We start from the raw sequence: 23,039 nt of genomic DNA on the forward strand, positions 1-23,039 counted from the left end.
GAAGTGGGCAGTTAGAAACCTTATCATTTGAAAAAAGGTCACTGGCCCTGGTAGCAATAAAAATGCCTAAGCAAATAAAACCACACCTGTGAACTGAGAACCTCGTAAATTGCTGCAGGGGAAAGAAAGGCTTGGAGACTCCAGGAGGGAAATTGTGTCCCCCGGCCAGGATATGGCTTGCTGTAGGACCAATGTGGCCATTAAGAAAGAGTCTATTTATTACTGTTTAGGACAACAATGACATGTGCACTTGGCGAATGTCACCCAGCTGCCTGGGCTGCAACTAGAATCTTCCAGAAAGCAGAGGAGGATTACTTTCCCTAGAAAGGCTTAACTCTAAACCCTGGGGTTGAGTCTTAGCATGTATGTTGAGGACCTACTGGCTTTCCTTCTGACGTTCTGCCTGATTATTTCTTTAAGGGGTGGAGGAGCTTTGATTGATCTTACAATGTTGGCTTGTATAATAAGAAAAAGAAAAGCACAAACCCATGAATTCCGTTCCTAATAACCATATTGCATAAACTAAAGCAGTATTGTGAATGGTTGCTTGCTTCACAAGGCAACCATACTAACACAGCGAACTGTACCAACCCATTGACCAAAAACACAATTGTGATCCACTGAGGAAGGTATGAATTCACAGACCTTCCCGAGACTCCATATATGATCAGACGTTAGACCCAAAGTTAACCTATAAGCCCCATCTGCCCCAGGACCAGGTAACTTCCTTGGATTCTGGGAGTTGAGGTCTTGGAAACTAACAACAAAGCCTCATGGAGAAGCCTATGGGTTTTGCCCATATGAGCCCGGCCAACACGTGTCTTGTGCCACTTACCTGGAAGATTTCCAGGTGATGGTCCTGACCAAAGTTCCATCTTGGTCACTATTTAATATTTTTAATAAAAAGCTTGCTTAAATTTAGCCAAAATGGTAGAACTTGTTTTTCTGGCAAATTTCAGGATTAACACAGGCCCTCCCAAGACTCCATATATGATGTATACAGATCTTCTGTCCCTAGCTTCCAGAGGAACAAAAGCTGCTGGGACAGTATGCTTCTCCTTAGCAGTGATGCTGTGGTTTAGGAGTAGGCAAGGAGAGGAAATCCCATTGACTTACTTATGGGTTAGACTTTCCTATAAGGCTCTTGGAGACTGAAGCTTCCAGAGAAATAATACACATGTTGAATTAAGCCTTCTACAAGGCTGGATGGCTGATTAGAATGTCCATGGTTTTGGAGAGTTGGAATGTTACAGGTCCAAAGTCAAATCATCTTGGGCTCTCTTTAGCCCTCAAAATCAGCATTCTGGCCCAGCTCCATGGGTGATGTAACATCCTTAAGACGGCTTTTGTTATATACAAAAAAGCCCCTTAGCTTCCACCGACTCAGTCTGAGAATGTCATCAGACAGCATCTGAGGCCTATAACAGTGACGTTCCAGCTCTGCTCTGAGCTTTCCACCAAGGTATTTGAAAAGTGTCTTGATTTGTGACTTTCTCTGTTCTGTGACTAACACGATCTCATTTCTACAGTGGAGCATAGCTTTGGGGACAACCTGAGTCTGTGTTCTTTGTCCATGGTCACTCCTATTTGGTCCAAAATAAACAAGTTCTTATCCATTCTGAGGTAAGACCTGTGTTTTTGTCAACACTCCCCTAGAGAGGTGCACATTCCAATCAGAGCTGGCCGACCCCCACTCCCAGTTTCCCATAGAGGTTCCCCCACCCCCTTGTAGCTCACCTCCTTGTAAGGTGTACTCGGTCACCGCCCTGCTGAAGACACCCAGGCCTGCGCCATTGTAGGCAGCCACTTGGATCTCGTACTGGGTCCAGATGATGAGGTCAGTGACCAGGCAGTAGTTTACCTCTGGGCTGCTGATGTTCCTCTGCTGGTGTTCCCCGGGCAGGCCAGCCAGGCGGTACCTGTGGCAGAAAGGAAGCATGAGGGCTGGGACACCACCCACGGTGGACTGTGATCACCTGGAGAGGACAACGGAGGTAATTGAGTATGAATCAGGCTTTGAGCTAGGCCTGACCACAGCTTGCCTTGGTCAGGGACTTCATACATGCTCTACTCTAATCTCACGGTGACTGTAAGTAAACTCCAGGTGAAGTGGAACAGGCTTTCAACTCTGTATGGTCATGGGGAGGTTCTGTTGTTTTTGTTGCTGTTGCTTTGAGGTAGAGCCTTAACACTGTAGCCCAGCTGTCCTAGAACTTACCTTGTAGCCCAGGCTAGCCTCTGACTTGCAGGAATCCTCATGCCTCAGCCTCTCAAGTGCTGGGACTGCAAGCATGTACCACTCCATCCAGCCTCAGTTTTGTTTTTTTTTTGAGAAAATGTAATAGAAATGTACCCAAACAAGAGAGAACAGCCAATGTCATGCTTAAAAACTGCACTGTGAGTTGAGACTTAGACTGCCCCAGCTGCTGGAAGGAGGATATGGGGATACTGGAGGCTGGGGGAACCCAAATGATGGCTTCCTTCCTCCCTCTGCCCCTCCCTCCCTCCCTCCTTCCTTCCTTGTGAGACAGTGTCTTGCTATGCAGCCCAGGATTGTCTTGGACCCATGATCCTCCTGCCTCAGCTTCCTGAACACCTGAATTACACAGATGTGTATCATCATGTTCTAAAAATTCTGTATTTCAGGTGTAAACTGCTGAGTGTGTACAGTGACTAGGAGTCAAGATTTCAAACCCGATTGCCATCAGGGGTGGAGAGAAAGGTTGCCTTTTGAGGCTGCATTGTGGGAAGAAAACAGGAAATCAGTGGACTGTGTGTTCCTGGCCTCTGTTTCCATTTCAGAATAATCTAGATTGGTCCAGAGATATCCCAGACCTATACACTAAGTAGCTTTGAAAACATGTTAAAACTTCCAAAGGGCTAGCTCATGGCTAAGTACAACCAATTGCTTTTGCGGGGGACCTTTGTGAGTTCTTGGGTAACATGTCCTTCAGTGCCCTGAAGCAGGAATTTAAAGTTGTTCTTATTAACAAGATGGCTCACACAAACCAGCTCTGAGGGGGGAAAAAAGCATAAATTAGTGAACGGCTTTTGTACTGTGGAAGGCCTTCTCCTGCATTATTTTGATTAGCAAATGTTTTTCCATGATTCCGTTTATAGAAGTTAATGTACTGAAGTAGCTCAGTTAATTCACACAGCTTTTCTGGATCAGTTCCCCTGGGGAAAATGAGAGACACATACAGTCATCCTGCGGCTTCTCAAAGCATCCAGTTTATAGCCCAGAAGTTGCTCTCGCCTCTGTGAATGCGGCTTTGTGTGAGACCCAGAGAGGGAAAATGATTGGCAAACAGAGAGGCAGCTGTAAATCCGCTAACTTCTTACAGTAGGCTGCAGTCACCAGGCTCTTCCCAGATGCTGCCCTATCTGACAGAGCAGAGGGAAGGGACACACCCAGGACAGGAACTCCCAGACCAGCAAGGTCACCATGGCTGGGAAAAAACCCAAGACCCTGAAATGCAGGTGTCTCTGTATACTATGACTTCCCTAAGAGATATGCAAATAAGGAGGTGGAGAGAGGGCATAGAAGCTTCTTCTCACAATCCAGGACTTTCTGAGGACATTCTTTCTGTCTTAGGGACCATTTGTGCTTGGTAGGAAGCAGAAATGATGAAGGGCAGAGGGCATTAAAAGCAGGAAGGTCAAAGCTAGCCTTCCTCTGGGCTAGGTCTTGGTTGGAAGTGTCCTCCCAAACAATTGTGAATGAATGCTCCAGGAAAGACCTGCACTTTCTGTTGAGCCCTGCGAGGATAGATGAAGGATTATAACTTCAGTGTGGGGGGAGGTTGGCGTGTTGCAGGTCCAAAGTCTAATTAAAACTACTCTTGGGCTGCCTTCAGCCCCTTGATAGTCATTCCTTGCCTACCTCTATGTCTGAATTAACGTCCTTGTGATTAAGAGGCGAAACCTGAAATGAATCAACATCACAGGCCACTAGCTTCCACCAACCAAAAGGCTGAGAGTGCTGTTGGCTAGCATCTGAGGGCGACAGTGCCTTGATTTATGACTTTCTTTGTTCTTTGCCTATAAAACTTGAAGGAACTGTCACCATGTTGGAATGCAGAATCTGAAGTGACCCGAATCTGTGTTCCTGGGCCATGGTCACTTATAGTTGGTTTCAGAATAAGCTCTCTTACGGGTTCGAGGTGGAGCTGTGTTTTAAGGTGGACACAGTCTTGTGTTTAAATCTCCATCCCCACCTGGTGGGTTGGAATGGGAGGGGTTTCCTCTGACTAATCAGTAGATTCATAGCTGACTCGGGAGCTGACGGGAACAGGGCGGGACTGTTGGAGAAGGTGGGTCACTATGGCTGAACCTTTGAAGTGTATACTTCATGCCTGGCTCCTTCCATAGTCTTTCTGCTTCATGGCCTCCATAGATCAGCATTTCCCTCCCTCAGGCCTTTCCACTCTTCGCCCCACCACAAGCCCAGAAGTAACAGAGCCAAGTGACAATGGAAGGAGCCCTTGGAGACCATCAGCCAAAGTAAAGCCCTCAGCGGCAGGCTAGAAACACAGGGGACACAAAGGGGACATGAGGGGCAAAGACAGACGTTCCTCACCCTGGATCTAGTTTGTGTTTCCTACTGACAAGAGTCTAGAACAACCAGCAGATAAAGCCCTAAGTGCCTAGAGATACAGCCTCAGACAAGGCCTTCAAAGCAATAAGCTGAGGGTGTGGCTCAGCTGACAGAAGACCTGCTTGAAAGCAGTAGGCCCTGGTTCAGCCCCAGCACCGGGTAAACTGCATATGGTGGGGCCTGTTTGGGACCTAGCACTTGGGAGGTGGCAGCAGGAAAAGCAGAAGATCAAGGTCCTCCTTGGCTACATAACAAGTTTGAGGCTAGCCTTGGCTACATGAGCTTCTGCCTCAAAACCAACCAACCAATCAAAGCAGGAAACAACAACAAACAACCGTTCTTACATGGGGTCAAAACGCTTACAGTTACTGAGCCGGCACTCCCCCTCTCCTTTAACCTGAACAGTAAGCCGAGCAATCTGCCAAGGATGGCAGTGACTACAGGAAACGCTTCCCTTGAAACTGAGGCTTTGCTTAATCCTGAAATCTCTAACCCTCACTGTAATGCATCCTATGAGATATGTAACCTCGAGAGCCCCGTGGATCTGCATCTCCTTTGTAAGGACACCTAGCTTCCCCCATACCTTGGAATTACCCACCATCATTTCCCTGTATGAGTCTGTCTAAATACCACCCCCCCTTTAAGATAAGGGCAAGGAAATGTTTAATTATTGTTGTTATTTGTGTGTACACGGTCTATGTGTGTTTATAAGTGTGTGTATGCACATGTGCATGTGCATGCATGCACACGTGTGTGCAAATGTATGTGAGGTCACTATTAGCCTTCCTCTCTCTTTCATAGAGCTCTCCCACTGAACCTGGAGCTCATCCATTTGGCTAGGCTGGCTGATAAATGCACCTCCGAGACCCCCCTGTCTTGCCCCCACCCCCAGCCTCAGCCCTGGCTAACTGACATGTGCCAGTATGCCCAGCCTTTTATGTGGGTGCTAAGGACTCACACTGAGGCACTCACACTTGCAGAGCCAGCCCTCTTACCCACTGACCCATCCCCCAGGCCCCAAGTAGATGCTGCTTTGCAGCTTTCTGGAAGAAACTGCAAAACCACCCTTGGAAAGGGATGGCTCGGTGGAGCCCTTCACTGCCCAACCCTCCTTCCAAGGAAAAGCTATGAAATTAGCATGGGGGAACATGACTCAGGGACACAGGCTGAGGCCCTTATTCAGGACACAAAGCCTGCCCCAGTCACACAGTCTCCTCAGCCACTCAATCAGGGAACTGTAGGATTCACTTGAGAATAGAAAAGGCAGGGAGGTCCACTCTGGCCTGGGCTCTAGGTGTCCTGGTGATGCACACTGGATGTCTGAGAAGGTCAAGATGAGGGAGGACTCCACAGCGCATCCTCCTTCCTCCTTTCTGGGAGGCTCTGTTACCCTGGAGACAGGCTCAGCCAGAACGGATGAGTTTTTATCCAGAAATAAACAGGAGCACTTTTTTTTTTTAAAGGACATAACCCTGAGCGCCTCTCGGAGAAACATACTGCCTATTATTATAAATATTTTATCACTGAGCGAGCATCCTAACTACTTCTTAAGGTGTGAGCCACCAAGGTGATTTATTTCCCATTTGCTCCCATGCCTTGTGTGTTGGATCCGACACAGAGCCTGTGCCCTGGAGGGTTCTCGCTTGCAAACAGCGATCTGCAAGCTAGAGCCTTGCTTAGAAACATTTGCAGGCAACTGCATCTTGGTACGGGTCTTTAATTTCCACACACTTTGATATTTAAGGCCTGGGGTGGTGTGCCCTCATTTTTTTCGGGTTTCCTTGGACTTAAGCTGTCAACATCACAGATGCCCTCTTCCCTACTCCAATCCAATATCACTGTCACCAAGAATCCTTTAAGGACAGTAATCCCAAAAAATAGAGAGATGCACAGTCCACCGTGCGGCCTCATAACATCAGACAGTTTTATTATTAGGCTCTGCGCCCCGAGCGTGTTCAGTGGGACAAACATCACAGCCCCTCCTTGACAGGCTCTGCCTGGGGAAGCCTCCTTCTGCTGCTGAGAAAGGCGGTGGTTGCGAGGAGGGCAAGCTAATTATTTCCATTAGTTGACGCGTGTGGACACGAGGGAGGGCTAAAGTTGGAAGAAAAGCACAGCCGCGAGCTACAGGAACCCTTAGTGTGAGGCAGCAGGAGGATGGGTAGGAAGGTCAGGCCACTGGCAATGGCCACCAGCCGGCACAGAGCCCAGGGCCACTGCTACAGGATAACATGACTCTCTCCCTCTGACCTTTTGTAAATGGAGGATGACAGCTGGGGGCAGAGATACGGGGAGCATGGGCACTGACTTCCTTTAAGCTCTGCTAGACAGACAAGACTGGGCTTCCGGTTAAAGGAGAATCATGGGCTGCAGGGAACCGTAAGGACAGCGGGGAACTGGCTGTGTCGGCAGCTCTGGCTCGCTCAGAGCAGGGGCTTTCCACAAAGGAGATGTCTCTCTAGCAGCCATCTCTTAAGGTTCTCTCAGTGGACTCAGAAGCCTAAGCACTCTCCTCACTCCACAGTTAACTGGAGTGGAGTGACTACGGTCATAGGTCCTTCATAGACAAGCAAAGGGAGCTAAAGAACCAGCATTTTCAAGCCAAGTGTGGTAACACACTCCTGTCAGTCCAACACTTGGGAGGTGAAGCAAGAGATCAGGAGTTCAAGGTCATCCTTGGCTACCTTGTGAGTTGGAGGCCAACCTGGGCTACATGAGACCTTGACACAGAAAAATACATAAAATAGGGCCACAGAGATGGTGCCAGGTAAAGGTGCTTGCTGCAAGGCCAGTGACCTGAGTTTGACCTCTGGGACCGGCAGCATGCGAGGACAGAACTGACTCACACACGTTGTCGTCTCACGAACCTCCACACACTAAAGAAAGAAAGAAATGTGATAAAACTACAAACAATAAAAAAGGAAGAAAGAAAGAGACCTCAAAGGGTACCTCGTCTCTAAGAGTTATCAGAAAACATCTCTCTCAGAAATAACTGTTTACAACAGTGGTTCTGAACCTTCCTCATGCTGCGACCCCTTAATACAGTTCCTCATGTTGTGGTGCCCCCAACCATAAAGTCATCCTTGTTGCTACTTCATAACTGTCATTTTGCTACTGCTATGAACCATGATGTAAATATTTGTGTTTTCTAATGGTCTTGGGCGACCCTGTGAAAGGGCCCTTTACGGTGGTGCGTTCCTCCTGTAAGGCCAGCAGTTGGGAGCTGGAGGCAGGAGGATAAGATGTTCAAGAATGTCCTCAGCCACATTAACCAGTGCTATGCCAGTCTAGCCTATACAAGACCTGTCTCAAACAAAAAAGCGACAACAACGACGACAACAACAAAAGAGAGAGAGAAAGAGAAAGAGAGAGACAGAGAGAGAAAGAAAGGGAGAGAAAGGAAGAAAAATAGAAAGAAAGAGACAGAGAGAAAGAAAGAAAGAGAGAAAGAAAGGGACAGAGAGAAAGAAAGAAAAATAGAAAGAAAGAGACAGAGAGAGAAAGGAAGAAGGAAAGAAAGAAAGAGACAGAGATAAAGGAAGGAAGGAAGGAAGGAAGAAAGAAAAGAGACAGAGAGAGAAAGAAAGAAAGAAAGAAAGAAAGAAAGAAAGAAAGAAAGAAAGAAAGAAAGAAAGAAAGAAAGAAAGAAAGAAAGAAAGAACACTTTCACAACTTTCCTCCTACGAAGACTCTTAAGCACTCACACAATGAACTCCAGGCCCAGTGTGAGCCAGGGTGGGTACTTGGAGAATAACGGATGCATTCCTGCTTCAGTAAACCTGATAAGATTAACAAACAGTGGTATAAACTATGAGAGGAGACGTAACGATTACCCTTTAATTCCAATCAATCTTTCTCCTTTTAATTTGTCTCAACCAAGAGCTCCGCAGTGATGACATTCGGTGTAATTTGGACATTAGCAGTAGCTTGGGCAAAGGAGGTGCTTCTCCCAGATGTGTTCTCCCAGATGTGCTCTCCATACACTCTGAAGCCCACCATCCCTGCTAAGGCTGGGATAGCAACCTGCACACCCTTTGGTGACATCTGGCAGGCACACGTGAACACTCATCCTGCGCTAATATAAAAAATACATTGCTTTCATTCCCAACACCTAAACATTGCCAAGTTGTGAGTACACATGTATATATACATATGTTTATATAGATTTCTTCAGGGAGGTGGAGAGATGGCCCCACACTTAAGAGCTCTTGCTATGGACCTGAGTTTAGTTCCCAGGTCACAGCTGCCTGTAACTCAAGGTCTAGGGAAGTGGTTCTCAACCTCTGGGTCATGACCCCCTTTGGAGCTCCAATGACCCTTTCACAGGGGTCACCTAAGACTATGAGGAAACACAGACATTACAATTCATAACAGTAGCAAAATTACAGTTATGAAGTAGCAATGAAAATTATTTTATGGTTGGGGGTCACCACAGCATGAGGAACGGTATTAAGGGGCTGAGGCACTAGGAAGGCTAAGAACCACTGTCCTAGGGCATTTGACACTCTCTTCTGGTCTCCTTGGGTACACTTAGGTACACATACCCACACACATATACACACAATCAAATGTTTTTCTTTGATATGTCAGAAGGTCTTGCAAAATGGAGTAACAACCTAACATAGTATCGGTTGGTTAAATACTTCCTCAAATTAATTTAGTATCGGTTAAGTGACTGTACTTTGAATGTACAATTCGTTGAGAAAGGCTTCACAATGAAGAGTGTATCTGCTATCTTTCCCATAATCCCTCCTTCATTCTTTGACTTGGTGCAACCTCTGACACTAGTCGGTGTGGCCTCTGAGGTGGCCACACCCAGGAGGGCTCCACGAAGGTGCCCACTACCTGTGAATGCTGCTTTGCTGCAGGAGGTATCCCTCCCTAGATTCTGTCACTTGACCTGGACCTCCAAAGTTGGGACAGCCTGAAGGTTTGTGCCGGGTACTTGCCTGAGGATGTAGCCCCGGAGCACCCCATTGTGCTCTGTCTCAGGTGGTGGCTGCCACTGCACCATGATGGACTGGTTGGTTCTCCCACTGGCTACAATGTTTTTTGGGGGAGCACTTGGTGGTTCTTCCGGTAACATCAACCTAAAGTTAAAAATATATCAGAGAGAGAGAGAGAGACAAGGTGCTCAGCCCAGAGCCTTGTTGAGGAGAAAAGCAACCCAAAGCATGCAGCTGGCCTCATTGAGGCTGTGTGTGCAAGAGTTATGGCAGTCAACATGCCAGGAACAGTCAGGAGGCAATGGCAGATGTGTGGTTCACAGAGTGTTCAGCTAGTATTCTGGTTAGCTCTGTTGATGTGACAAAACCTGGAAACACCTGGAAAGACAGTCTAAATGAGGAATTATCTACATTAGGTTGGTCTGCCGGTATGTCTGGGTGGGGCGGCGGTGTGTGTCTTAATTAAGTTGATTGATGTGGAGAGATCCAGTCCACTGTGGGCAGCAGTATCATTCCCTATACAGGAGATCCTGATTTATATAAGAGTGGAGAAATCTAGCTGAACACAAGCAAGCATGCATGCATCACTTTCCCTCTGCCCTTGACCGTGGATCTGATATAACCAGCTGCTGGAGTTCCTGTCTAGACTTCTCTGCTATGATGAACTGTAACCTGGAACTCTCCGCTGAAGTATACCCTTCCTTCCCTAAGTCACTTTTATCAGAGTATTTTATCAAAACAACAGAAAGGACATTAGGACATCTATGAGGTCCTGGGTTCCAACCCCAGCATCATGTAATTTGGGTGTAGCATGCACATCTGTAATCTCAGCACTCTGTTAGTAGAGGGAAGAGGATGGTCCTCGGCTACATAGTGAATTCCAGGCCAGCCTGGACCACATGAGACTCTGCCACACCCACCCCTAAAGAAGGCTGTGCTGTCAGGAGTGCCTTGTGAAGGCACCGAGCACCATGGGAAGGGTCTATGACAGCTGCCTCCAACCAGTGAAGGGAAGTACAGCTGGCTCGGTACATGCCACTGTTGACTGTATTCAGCTTTCTGCAGGACCCCTAGGCTGTCATTCATCTCTGCGTCTATGGTTGGGACCCACAGCACCCTGGGCTCTAGGTGGAGGTCAGGCTCACTCACCTGCTGGTCTCTGTGCTGTACTGCCCCTTGCCCACTTGATTCACAGCGCACACCCTGAACTGATAGGTTCGGGCTGGAGTCAAGCCACTCACAGTGACGCCTGTCATCTCTGGGCCAACATTTGACAGATGTACCTTCCATGGAGAGTCTACAAGAACAAACAGAGCAGAACGAGACACAGATGAGCATGCAACGTCACAGTAAGTGGACAAGCATGGTCTTGTTTGCTTTCCCACACAGTGCTAGGAGAGGTAGCGGCTAGCCCACCTGACGACTGTGCGAACCAAGGCTCTCAGCTGTGTGGCTAGCAACTAGTGTACTGGCGTGAAGTTCAGGAGCCTCACCCCAAACCTAGGGTAAAACTTCTTGGTATTCCTAGGGCCATTCCAGGACAAGTGGGCAGAAAGACCCCCTCCATCTGTCCTCAGCGAGGAGGTATGTGTCTCTTTCCCTCCCTCCCTCCCTCCCTTTCTCTTTCTCTCTGTCTCTTTCTTTTTGTTTGTGTATATGTTACTATGTGTACAAGTAAAGTTGTATATGCCTGTGGAGGCTGGAGGTCAACCTTGGGGGTCATTCTTCTTTGAGATAGGATCCCTCACTAGTGTGGAACTCACTGAGTCAGCTAGGTTAGCTGGTCAACAAGCTCCAGGGAGCCTCCTGTCTCTGCCTCCCCAGCACTGGGATTACAAGACTGCATCACCACACCAGATGCTTTTAGATAGGTTCCGGGGAGTTAAATTCAGGCCCTCAACACTTTATTGACCGAGTCATCTCCCTCAGCCGAAGTAAACTTCCTCCTCCTCCTCCTCCTCCTCCTCCTCCTCCTCCTCCTCCTCCTCCTCCTTCTTCAGCCTGCATATGGGCACTTCAAGGGAAGGAAGAAAAAAATCCTAATTCCTGGGCTCAAAATGGGGCAAGTTGTCTGTCAGCTCCCCATCAGGTAGATCGAAGCTTTGTCAGGAAAAGGATGCTCCACAAGGCAGGGAATGATAAATAAGCACTACATTCCTTAACATTTTAATAAGGAAACGACTGTGATAAATACAGATGGGCCAGGCATTCTGCAACCCATCTGCAGTGTGGCAGCCTGTTTTCGTCACACCCACGAGCTGCTCTGGCTGGGGAAAGACATGGCAGAATCATAGCTAGCAGGGTGCATCTCTTGGAAGCTGCTCTCCTGCAGGTGTGGAAGGATGTCTCTATCAACAGAATGGGCTATTGCCTGCAAGGAAGCCTTGGGACCACTCTGGTAGGACTGACACTGATTTCCAAGGAGTTTAAACACTCCTCTCAGCGCAGCCAAGGGTGACCCAGCCGTGACTTTGAGCATCTGCTGTGTGCACCCACTCTACACACAGGGGTGCCTGCCAGGCTCTCCTGGCCTCACTCTTCTCATCCCCTGAGACAGTGCTCCTAGCAACCCCCTTTCACCTATAGTAAAGACCGTCAGGGAGAGATAGGTTTCCAGTGAGCTGGGCTCCACTTACACAAACACCAGCTGCACGTAAACAGCACCCATAAAAATCACAGCTGCTTCCGCAGAAAGCTGATGGCCGACTTTAGGAGGTCACGGCATGCACCGGGGTTCATGGGAATTGTACCTGCCACTCCAACTACTTACAGGTCACCATGAAGTGGCCTCATATTGCTACAAAATAGAACCCAGGCTCCCCAAAGGCAGCAAAAGGGATGCCTATCCCCAAGTTGGAATTCGTTTGCTGGGATTCCTGAACGCAAAAGTCAAGCTGCCTCGAACACAGTGCCAATTGGGCTGCAAAGACAGATTTATATATATATATATATATATATATATATATATATATATATATATATATATATATATATATATATATAATTATTGCAGATAAAGCTTCTTCTGAGCGTAGCTTTCTGGGAATATGGTTTTTGACAGCAGCTGGGCCATGTTATATTCCTGGCTTTTGATTTTTGGTGATTTGGGTAATTAGCTGTTGACAAGGATCCCTCTACATTTCATTTAAAAGTATAGTGTTGGGCTTAGTGGGTAAGAGGGTTTGGCAAGCAAGAGGACTTGAGTTTGAATCCCTGGTACCCATGTAAAAATCTGGACATGGCTGTGTGCCTGAAATCCCAGCATTGGGGACACAGACAGCAGATCCTGAGAGCTTGCTGGCCAGTCTGGTCAAAAAGGTGAGTTTCAGCTCAGTCACACACACACACACACACACACACACACACACACACACACACACACACACACACGGTAATGCATATACTTACTTTTCCATGGAAAAGCCTAGCCCTCTGAGCCTCTCTCACTATCATATATCCCACAAAGACCAGAGTTCCTCAGCCAACTCATCACAAGAGTCTCTGACAATGCAAAAGGTCAGAGGACTGTCCCTGACACTGTGGAGCTGGGCCTGTCTGGTGGGAGCAGAGCCTCCCTTTGCCAAGGCTAACGTTTAGAGAATTAGCTTCATTCCAAAGATGGCTGCTGTGAGAAAGGGAGGACCGGAAGACCGGCATTTGCTGTGAACTCTGCCATTCAGAGCAGTCCAGTTGCCTTGGAACTTCTGCAAAATTGAGAGACCATCAAGACCACATGTCACCTCACATCTGTCGGGAAAGTGGATATCAAACAAACAAACAGAAAATAACAGGGATCATGGGACCGCACACTGTGCCACCTTCTTCCTCGCAGAACCATGGGGGTGGAGTCTCGGACAACTCACCCCAGCCTTCTGGACTTCAGCTGTCTGCTAGTGAGAAACTATTCTGCTTAGATAGCATGAGTGAGCCTAGTCATTGCAGGGAGGGACAGAATTGGGAGGATGGGGTGCCAGTTGGTTGACTGCAATGGTTCATCAGAGCCAGAGAAAGGCAGAGAAGGCTGAAGGCAGGAAGCTGCCGGCTGGGACTTCAATCTGGTGTGTCCCCATCAAACCTCAGGTTGAGGCTGGGTCCCCTGGTGTGATGACTAGTGTTAATAGTCAACTTGACAGAATCTAGAATCATCTGTGAGACGGGGGGCTCAGGGCATGCCTTCAGGTTATCTTGACTATATTAACTGAGGCAGGAAGACCTGCCCACTGTGGGTGGCACCATTCCCTAGTTGGGATCCTTGACTGGATAAGTGGAGAAAGGCCTGAACAGCGGAATGGGTTCACTGCTTCATGCTTCCCAACTGTGGATGTGATGTGACCAGCCACTTTCGGTGTCTGTCACCTTGACTTTCCTGCCATGATGGACTAAACCCTTGAACCATGAGGCAGAACAAACCCTTCTTCCTTGGGTTGATTTTATCAGGGTATTTCTCATAGCAAAAAGAAAAGAAATAAGTATGCCAGGGCATGCTGTTGGGAGGTAGTGCTTTGGGGGAGGCATGGGGACCTTTAAGAGGGAAGAGTGGGGCTCAGGGCTCGCCTACACTTGTGAAACCCTGGATCTAATCCTCAGCACAAAAACAAGCAAAGCAAAACCACAAACAAAAGAGGATGAATGCCTTCCTTGCAGGAGTGAGCTTTCTCCATCGTGGAACTGGACTGGCTTCTAAGTGCACCCGGTACCCAGCTGCCTCATGGGTACCTGCTTTCCTTTCTGCTCTTCTACTGTGTTATGACACAACCTCGCCACTTTACACATTACCCTGCTATGGGATGTTCTGTATGGCAAATGTGTTGCTCTGATTGGTTGGTAAATAAAACACTGATTGGCCAGTGGCCAGGCAGGAAGTATAGGTGGGACAAGGAGGAGAATAAAGCTGGGAAGTGGAAGGCTGAGTCAGAGACACCGCCAGCCGCCACAATGACAAACAGCATGTGAAGATGCCGGTAAGCCACGAGCCACGTGGCAAGGTATAGATTTATAGAAATGGATTAATTTAAGCTGTAAGAACAGTTAGCAAGAAGCCTGGTACGGCCATACAGTTTGTAAGCAATATAAGTCTCTGTGTTTACTTGGTCGGGTCTGAGCGGCTGTGGGACTGGCAGGTGAGAGAAATTTGTCCTGACTGTGGGCCAGGCAGGAAAACTCTAGCTACATTACCTCGCCTCAGGTATTCTGCTATAGCAACACAAATCCACCCCTAAGACACTGCTGCCCCTGTATCAGGCCTCCCAGCCTCTGTCCAGTACAACTGTGGGCCGTGTTGTTCTTTTAGAACATGAACAGCTCTTAAATGTCTATAACCTAAGGCTTGGGGTCTGCTGCCTGGCTTGACTGGACAAAAGACCCTGTTCGTCTCCTTGGTGTCTCTGGTCTGCTCAGAGCTCCAGGCCCATCTATAGAATTCTTTTATTCTTTTCCCTCCCTACTAGAAGATAAGAAGTCCGGCAGGTAGAGAAATTAAACTGTGAAACTCATCAAAATGAGCCCAAGCCATCTCACAGGCACCCTAATTGTACCCTCCCCACAAAAGTAGTAGTTTGCGAAGGATTTACTCATTCACAAGCTCTGGAGCGGCAAACCTGCTGAGGGCTGTTAAAATGTAAAGAGCGTGGCACATCTGGACCCGAGAGTAAACAGGCAATATCTGTGGAGAGGATCCTCCTCCCAGCCAGTCTCACAAGACTACCCTAGGGGCTGAAGAGCCAAGAATGCGGCTGACGGGCCTGACACACGTGCCCCTGGCTGCCCCTCCCCTCAAGCTGCGCCCCCCCTCCCCGCCCCAGTATTCCTCCTGTGCCTGATCTGGTAGCTAGCTGCTACTGGATTCTGAACGACCAAGACTCTCTGAAGACTTGATGTTTCTCGGGATCAGATGACTGGCAGGTTGATTTTTTTTTTCTGTTTCTTATTTTGTGTGTGGTGTAGATGCTCTTGTGGGCATATAAACATGTGCATGTGGATGTACATGTGTATGAGCAAGCCTGTTTAGGTCAGAGGTCCATGTCAGGTGTCTTCCTTGATTGCTCTTCACTGTGTGTGTGTGTGTGTGAAAGAGGGAGAGAAAGTGGGGGGGAGAGGGGGATGAATGTGTGTGCATGTGTTTATAGCTGGCCTTGAACTCAGTATGTAGCCAGAGATGAACATCTGATTCTTTAGCCTCCAACTCCCAAGTGCCCGGTTTTTGTGGTGCTGAGGATGGAACCCAGGGCCTCGCGCATGTCAGACAAGCATTCTACTAACTGAACTATATCCCAGCCCTCAAAGGCTGTCAGGATTCAGTTGCTGGAAATGTACTGGAAGCTTTTTTCAACACATACACATACACATACACACACACACACACACACACACACACACACACACACACACACACACACACAGAGTGTTGCCATTTTCTCAATTAACAGCACCAAAGAAGGAAAATGTTTTCTGAGGAGAAAATTTTCTCTAATTTCCAGAAGGATCAGGATGGTTGTGAATCCCTGATGCTTGCATAATGGTGTGCAGCCTGGAAGAGCTTCCACAGAAGTCCCACTGCAGCCTCTCGGCTTATGTGACTTCCCTCAGACTTCACAGGAGAAGGGGTGTCACTGACCATGCCTATGGATCAACCTCAGCATCACCAGGTTGAAGCACTAGACCATGTGTGCCCAAAGTGGGAAGGATCCTCCTATGCTTGTGCACACATGCACGGAGACATGGGCATGCACACACATGGGTAATACATTGCACAGATGCACAGATGGACTGAGACTCAAATCTAGCCTTCAGGTACTAAAAGAAGATGCAGGGTTGGAATCACAAACATTGTGACCCAAATCCAGGGCATTGGACGTCTTTAGGATAGATACCATGGCCCCTGACCAGACAAGAGACCAGAGGGTGAGGGGTTGGTGGGGGACCTGTGGATTAAGAGACGTTAAAAGATGAAACAATGGGGGCCAGAGGGATGGTGTAGAGGGTAAGAGCAGATGCTGTGCAAGCATGAGGAACTGAGTTTGGATCTGAGGTGCACACCTAAAAGGCTGGGTGTAGCCCCAGCACTGGAAGGGGAAGAGACAAGAGGGTCTGTGGAATTCAGTGGCCAGCACACCTAGCTGAATCAGTGAGGTTCAGATGCAGCGAGAGACCTTGCTTCCAAACCCAAGGTGCAGAGTGGTGGGAGAAGACATTAGACATTGACCTTGCTCGTGCATGTGCACACACACACACCTGCACACAACCAGACAAACACATGCATACCCCATACACAAACAGAGAACCAATCCAGTCTCCCCATGTTACTATGATTGGTGGCATAATTAAAGAGTAAACTGATTACTTTTCAGTTTTAACCTCTCTGCCTGGATGCATGTGTCTGCACTCTGAAGCTCACGAAACTTGAGCACTGTGTGTTAATACTGGTTAACACTAGAGGCTCATCACCAGCTGGGGGAAGAGTCAGCCTCACTGACACATGAGAGATGACTGAGGCCGGGCTAGCTTCACCCCCCCCACCACCACTATTCTCACAGAGTGCTAGCACTCCTCGGTGAACCCAGTCACGTCTCTTTGCTGTAGAAATTAGAGAAGTCACTGAGATGGCCAAGACGACAATTCTCCTGTGCCCATCAGGATCCCAGCTTGTCACAGTCCAATTCCACAAGTGTCATGTTAATCAGAGACCCCTCCCACCATGCCAAGTTGTCCTTGCAGTCAGTATATGTGAGCACACATGTTGCATTCCTTAGGATCCTACTATACATTCAAGACAGGTACAGCTGAGAGCCGAAGCCGGGCATAACTAAGCTAAGATTGCCAGAGCTTAAAAGATGTATCAAGGGGAGACAGTCCAGTCAGTAAAATGCTTTCCTGGCAACCATGAGGGCCTGAGTTCAACCTCCAGAATCCATGTTTTTGTTTGTTTGTTTTTTCAAATGTCAGGCATGGTGGCTTGTACTTGTAATCCCAATGCTAGGAAGATGAGACAGGAAGTTATGTGGGTTCACTAGCCAGCCAGCCAAGCATCATGGGTGGGTTCTAGGTTCAATGAGAGACCTTGTCTCAAAAAAAAAAAGGTGAGTGGAGATTGAGGAAGATATCTAAGGTTGTCCTTTGGCCTCTACACACACAAATAGGTTCCCACACACGTGAACATGTATAAACACACACACACACAAAGAGCTCATCAAACAATGATGGTGTTAAGTCAAACTGACAGTGAGAGCCCTTGACATGATCTGAGGAGAAGGGCATTCTCCCACACAGGCTAACCATAAGAGAAGTATCAGGCAAACTCCAACTGAGCAGCATTCTTAAAACTGTCAGCTCTCCTCAAAGCTATCAAGGTCACCACAAAGGAGGGACATCTGAGAAACTGTCCTGCTACATGAGGCCAAGGAGACATGCTGACTGAACGTCCTGAGGGGTTCTGGGAGGGACTCTAAGACAGAAAGCAAACAGCAAAGGAAACAGTGTGTCTGAAGGCAGCGTTGGGCTCTGTGGGCATGACTCAGGGTGGGCTCCTCAGCTCTGAGAAACACAGTGCACCAACTGAAGTGTTAGAACTAGGGAGACTCAGGGTGGGGTATGCAGAATAATTCTGCTAGAGTAAAACAGCAAGCTCACTAAAAGAAAAAAATCAAAAAGGTGGGTATGTTGGTAAACTGTTGGTCTGAGGCCAAGCAAGAGAGAGGCCAGTTACAAAGTACTGAGTGGGGTTTGCACTGGGAGATTCTGAGCCCTTTCCAAGAGCAGGCCTATCAAGGGGTGAGAAGATGACTCTGTGGATAAAGTGTTTCCCTGGCAGGCGGGAACACCTGAGTCCAATTCCCGGAACCTATGTAACAAGGCAATGTGGTGGAGACAGGAGGATTCCTGGAGCTTTCTGGTCAGCTATCCTAGCCTACTTTGTGAGCTCCAGGCCAGAGAGAGACTATGTGTAAGCCAATATAGTGGACAGTGCCTAGGAAGGACACACATGGTTGACTTCTGGCCTCTACACACACATGTACACACAAGTACACAGGAACCCGTTCACACAAACACAAATGCACCAGAAAAGGAGAAGAGGGCAGACATGAGTGTGTTTGTGTGCACATGTGCAAGTGCCTGAGTCCACGTGCATTTGCACACCAGCTGGAGCAGAGGATACCTGAGAGCTCCAGGCAAAGCAGGCCTGCTCATTCTCCATGCTGTAGCCCTGGAGGACGGGTGGGTGGTTTCAGCTTTGTAACATGCTCTGTGAAGCATCCAAGGACCTCTGGGGTGGAGCAGCAGCACAGGAGGGGACCTGTTCCCACTGAAAGCAGCAGCTACTGAATGCCCCTCTTGGCTAGAGGTGAATATTGACTGACAGGATATAAAGGCAGCTAGGAGACAAGACTCCAGGCATATCAGTGAGGGAGTCTCTATAGGAGGTTAACTGATGTGGGAAGAACTTAAATGTGGATGGCACCGTCTCATGGGCTGGACCCTGGACTACATCTGAGTGATGAAAGCTGGCTTAGTAGAGGCAGCTAGCAGGCAGCATGGGTGTGTTTATCTCTCTCTACTCTTGACTGTGGATGTGATGCAGTGAGTGCTGCCTTGGTTTCCTTGAAATGATGGAGTGTGAGCCAAATAAACTCTCTCCTCCACTCAGATGCTTTTGGTCAGGGTGTTCTGTCATAGCAACAGGGACAGGACTAGGGCAAGGTTGTAGCAGAGACCCTTTGAATCCTGTGGGTTTTTTTTTTTCAAACAAGAGCTGAGCTCCATATTTTCATAAGTCATGTAAAACCTGGACTATCCTTGAGAACCATTTATCCATCCCCTAGTCCTCATTTTTTCCATCACTAAAAAGCACAGAAAATGCACGGGCATGAGGTTGTGAGTTTGGGTCCTCAGTTCTCGTGTGATAAGCCAGGTGAAGCAGTGCACACTTGCAATGCCATGGTGGGGAGCGAGAGACAGGCAGATCGCTGGGGCTTTATGATCAGGCAGTGCAACTCGCTGATGTATTCCAGGCCAGTGAGAGAGCCTGTCTTAAAGAAAAAGAAGGTACACAGCTTTGGAGGTAGGATACCTCTGGCCTCTCCACGCACCTGCACACAGGAGGAAATTATGATTGTGTATAGGTCAAGATGTTTAGAGACTTCCAAAAGGCAAGTACAGGTCCATGGGGGATATATTGGTCATGATCTTCCTTCCCCATAAAGGCAGATAACCACCTGGAGATGAGCCCTGGTACACACCCCCAAGCTAATCCATCTCTGGGCCCCTACAGTGTCCATCAATACCTGTGACAGGTGCTTTCTCTTGGGCTGCATCTTAAAAGGGGAACAAATGCTATTAGTTTGATGCTCATTATGCAAAAATCCCACAGGAAAATGAAGCCATACGCGAAGCACTTCCTAACAGCTCCAAAGGCTATCAGCAAACACCCCTGTGAGATAAGTTTCAAAGACAGCACCAGGACCGATCTGACGGGCAGAGAACAAAGCCTCCGCCATGGAGGCAAGCAAAACAGCACAAAGCCCGTCAGCTTTTAAGGACATAATAGAAAGCGCGGAGGAAGATGTTTAACATATTGTGCGATGACAGTCAGCAGCGGCTTGCAGAGCAGAGCAAATGAGCTCACACGGTACGGTGCCTGAGATAGCGGGGTCCGTACATGAAAAGACACTTGTGGCATTAGGAGAAAGAACGAACCCACGCTTCCAGGTTCTCTGTGTGTTGCGAGAGTCCTGGCCTCCAGTGATGCTAGAAGGGGGGACTCAGAGAAGTACGGAGCCTCAGAGAGTGTTCTCTAGAAGCTAGCCTTGGACCAGAACTGACACCCCTGCCCCCCTCCTTCAGAACGCTGAGGGGCGCTGAGAGATGGCTCAGTGGATAAAGTGCTTGCTGTGCAAGCATGAGAACCTGGGTTCAGATTCGCAGCAGTCTTGTAGTAACTGGGCACAGTGGTATATGTCTGTAACCCCAGTCCTGGGGGTATAGAATTAGGTGGGTCCCAGGGCTCATTGCCTGGTTAGTCTAAATGAAATGATGATCTCCAGGCTCAATGAGAGACCCTGTTTCCAAAAATCAAGGCAGAGAGCAACAGAGGAAGATACCCAATGTCAACTTCTATTCTCTATACCCATATGCACAGATGAGTGTAGTACACACACACACACACACACACACACACACACACACACACACACACACACACGTGCACACACAAAGGAAGCACAGGTGGGCTGGGGGTGTAGTTGGTAGAGTGGTTGCCTGGAAAACACAGAGTCCTGGGTTCCAACCCTTGCACCGCATAAACTGGAAGTAGTGGAGTAGGCCTGTCAACCCAATATTCAGAAGGCGGAGGCAGGAGGATCAGCTACATGGTGAGTCTGAAGTCAACCTTTGGTATGAGAGAGAGACAAAGATAGAGAAAGATAGAGATGGGTAGAGATAGAGATAGACAGACAGACAGACAACAGACAACAAAACTAAACATAGGCAGGCTGGGTGTAAAACAACAGACCACTGCATACTCTAGAATATTCTACCCTTGCTATCATTACTAGAACCCCAGGACAGCCTCTCAAACGCAGCTGCTCATCAAGGCCATGGATTCTCTGCCTCGATCTATGCTCCTCAGAAGCCTCCTGCTTCCCAAGGACCAGGCTGTTCCTGGTTCCCCCATCTGTGGAAGTCCATCAGCAACGGAGACACAGATGACTGTTCACACCACCCTCCCCAGATCCTGCCCGGAGCCTCACACTCAGTTCTCTAGACTCCTGCCAGTTCTGCTGCTGAAAAGCTTGTTCAACAGCTCTGTGTGGGATGAGCCTGGTGTCCTGCGGTCCCTCTCTTGGTATTCCTCAGAAGCTTCTCTTTTCAGTGTGGGAGGGAATTCACTAGGCTGCCAGCAACAGTTGGTTGTGGTGGAGGCAGATAAGCAAGTCTGTCTTTGTGTATCTGCTAACATTTTTCTAGCAGCAATCAGTCTGTATAACCCTGGACTTAAAATATATATTACTACATAGAAAATGCCTTTTTTAGAAAAGGAGTCCATTTAATTGTTGCCTCTGGCTTCTCCTGGCCTGAGGAACCTTCTGCTCTTGCAAATACACATGCTGGGCATGTCCAGGGCCCCACAATACCCCCTGCATCCAGGTATCTCCATTTCCTGGAGCTCCTGGGAGGGTGGTGCACACATCAACATCCTACATGTTTCCATATATGGTCTACTTCCCAGAGGCCTTTCCTGGCCTCTCCTGTGGAGCGACAGCCCCTCCTTTGAGGGTCCTGTCTCTCAGGGACAGTTCCCTGTCAACTGTTCATAGGCTCACTTAGGGCTTGGCCTGGGTTGGTGAATTGAGTTCTGAGAGTCCTTTGTCTCCCAGATGGACTGAAGCTCTGCCCAGGTGTCTTCCCACGTCTAATAACAATGGATGGAACAGTTTGCATCAATTTCAGTCCACCTGAAGTTGCTCTGATAGGCTCCACACTGGATGGCAGTGTGTGTGTGTGTGTGTGTGTGTGTGTGTGTGTGTGTGTGTGTGTGTGTATGAGTGTGTGTGTATGGGGGCAGCTTAAAGTGGAAGAAATGGATAGTTCTTGTTTTCCATATGGCTGCCCTTAAAGAATGCTGATGGGCACTTAGAAATAAGAAAACCTTCTACATAAACTTGAAAATCCTAAAAAACACAGACTGGGAGGGATGGGTTACACTGTGAAATATCGATCTTTCCAACCAGCCTCTTGTTTACTTCTGTCAGGTTCACAATCGGGCGAAACTCAGCCGTGGAGGTGAGAATTAGAAGGTGTTCGCCTCTGAAGCGGGAGGAGTGACTGGACAGGGACCCGGCGAATGTTCTAGAAGGTTGAGATGATTCCCATCCTGTTCAAAGTGTGGACTATAGGTAGAGATGGATTTGTCAGAGCTCACTTAGATCTCTGTATTTTGTTCTATGCAAATTATGACTCAATATATAACAAAAAAGAAATCAATATTATACAAAGCTCTGAAATCCTGAAAGACATTCTACTGAGATCAGGGGGAAAAAACCAACAGGAGCTTCTACCAGCTCATTATCATTTAAAGTATTCTGATAGCCCAGCAAGATAGGAAAAACAAAGAGGAGACAATGAATTCTATTATTTGGAGAAGATATGGTTGTTTACTTTGAAAACTAAGAGGATCAACAGAAATCATTAGAATAATAAGAGACTAGGAAGTGGGGAGTGGAAAAGCGAGTGACCAGATGACAATAGACTTCCTCTGTTCCAACCATGGCAAGCTGGGAGGTGACTGAGAGAAACCCACTTACACAGCGATGAAGTGACAGCTTGGGCCAGTGGTTCCCAACCTTCCTAATTCCGAGACCCTTTAATACAGTTCCTCACGTTGTGGTGACCCCCAACCATAAAGTAATTTTCATTGCTGCTTCAGAACTGTAATTTTGCTACTGTTAGGAATCATAATGTAAATATCTGATATGTAGTCTGACATGTGACTCCCCAAAGGGGTC

General features: G+C 48.0%; 1 protein-coding gene across 2 annotated transcripts in view; it reads right to left on the reverse strand.

The window, feature by feature from the left end:
* The window catches only part of Sdk1 (sidekick cell adhesion molecule 1), a 970,126-nt gene that overhangs the window by 217,589 nt on the left and 729,498 nt on the right, over positions 1 to 23,039 (reverse strand). For both annotated transcript variants that reach the window (XM_052754191.1, XM_052754192.1), the window contains 3 exons: positions 10,693 to 10,840; positions 9,547 to 9,687; positions 1,738 to 1,919 (listed from right to left, as the gene is read on the reverse strand). In XM_052754191.1, the coding sequence (XP_052610151.1) occupies positions 1,738 to 1,919; positions 9,547 to 9,687; positions 10,693 to 10,840 (471 nt within the window). The remainder of the gene's footprint in view (positions 1 to 1,737; positions 1,920 to 9,546; positions 9,688 to 10,692; positions 10,841 to 23,039) is intronic.

This window comes from Peromyscus californicus, unplaced genomic scaffold (assembly GCF_007827085.1).
Source record: "Peromyscus californicus insignis strain IS unplaced genomic scaffold, ASM782708v3 Scaffold_2__1_contigs__length_46816999, whole genome shotgun sequence".
Taxonomy (NCBI): domain Eukaryota; kingdom Metazoa; phylum Chordata; class Mammalia; order Rodentia; family Cricetidae; genus Peromyscus; species Peromyscus californicus.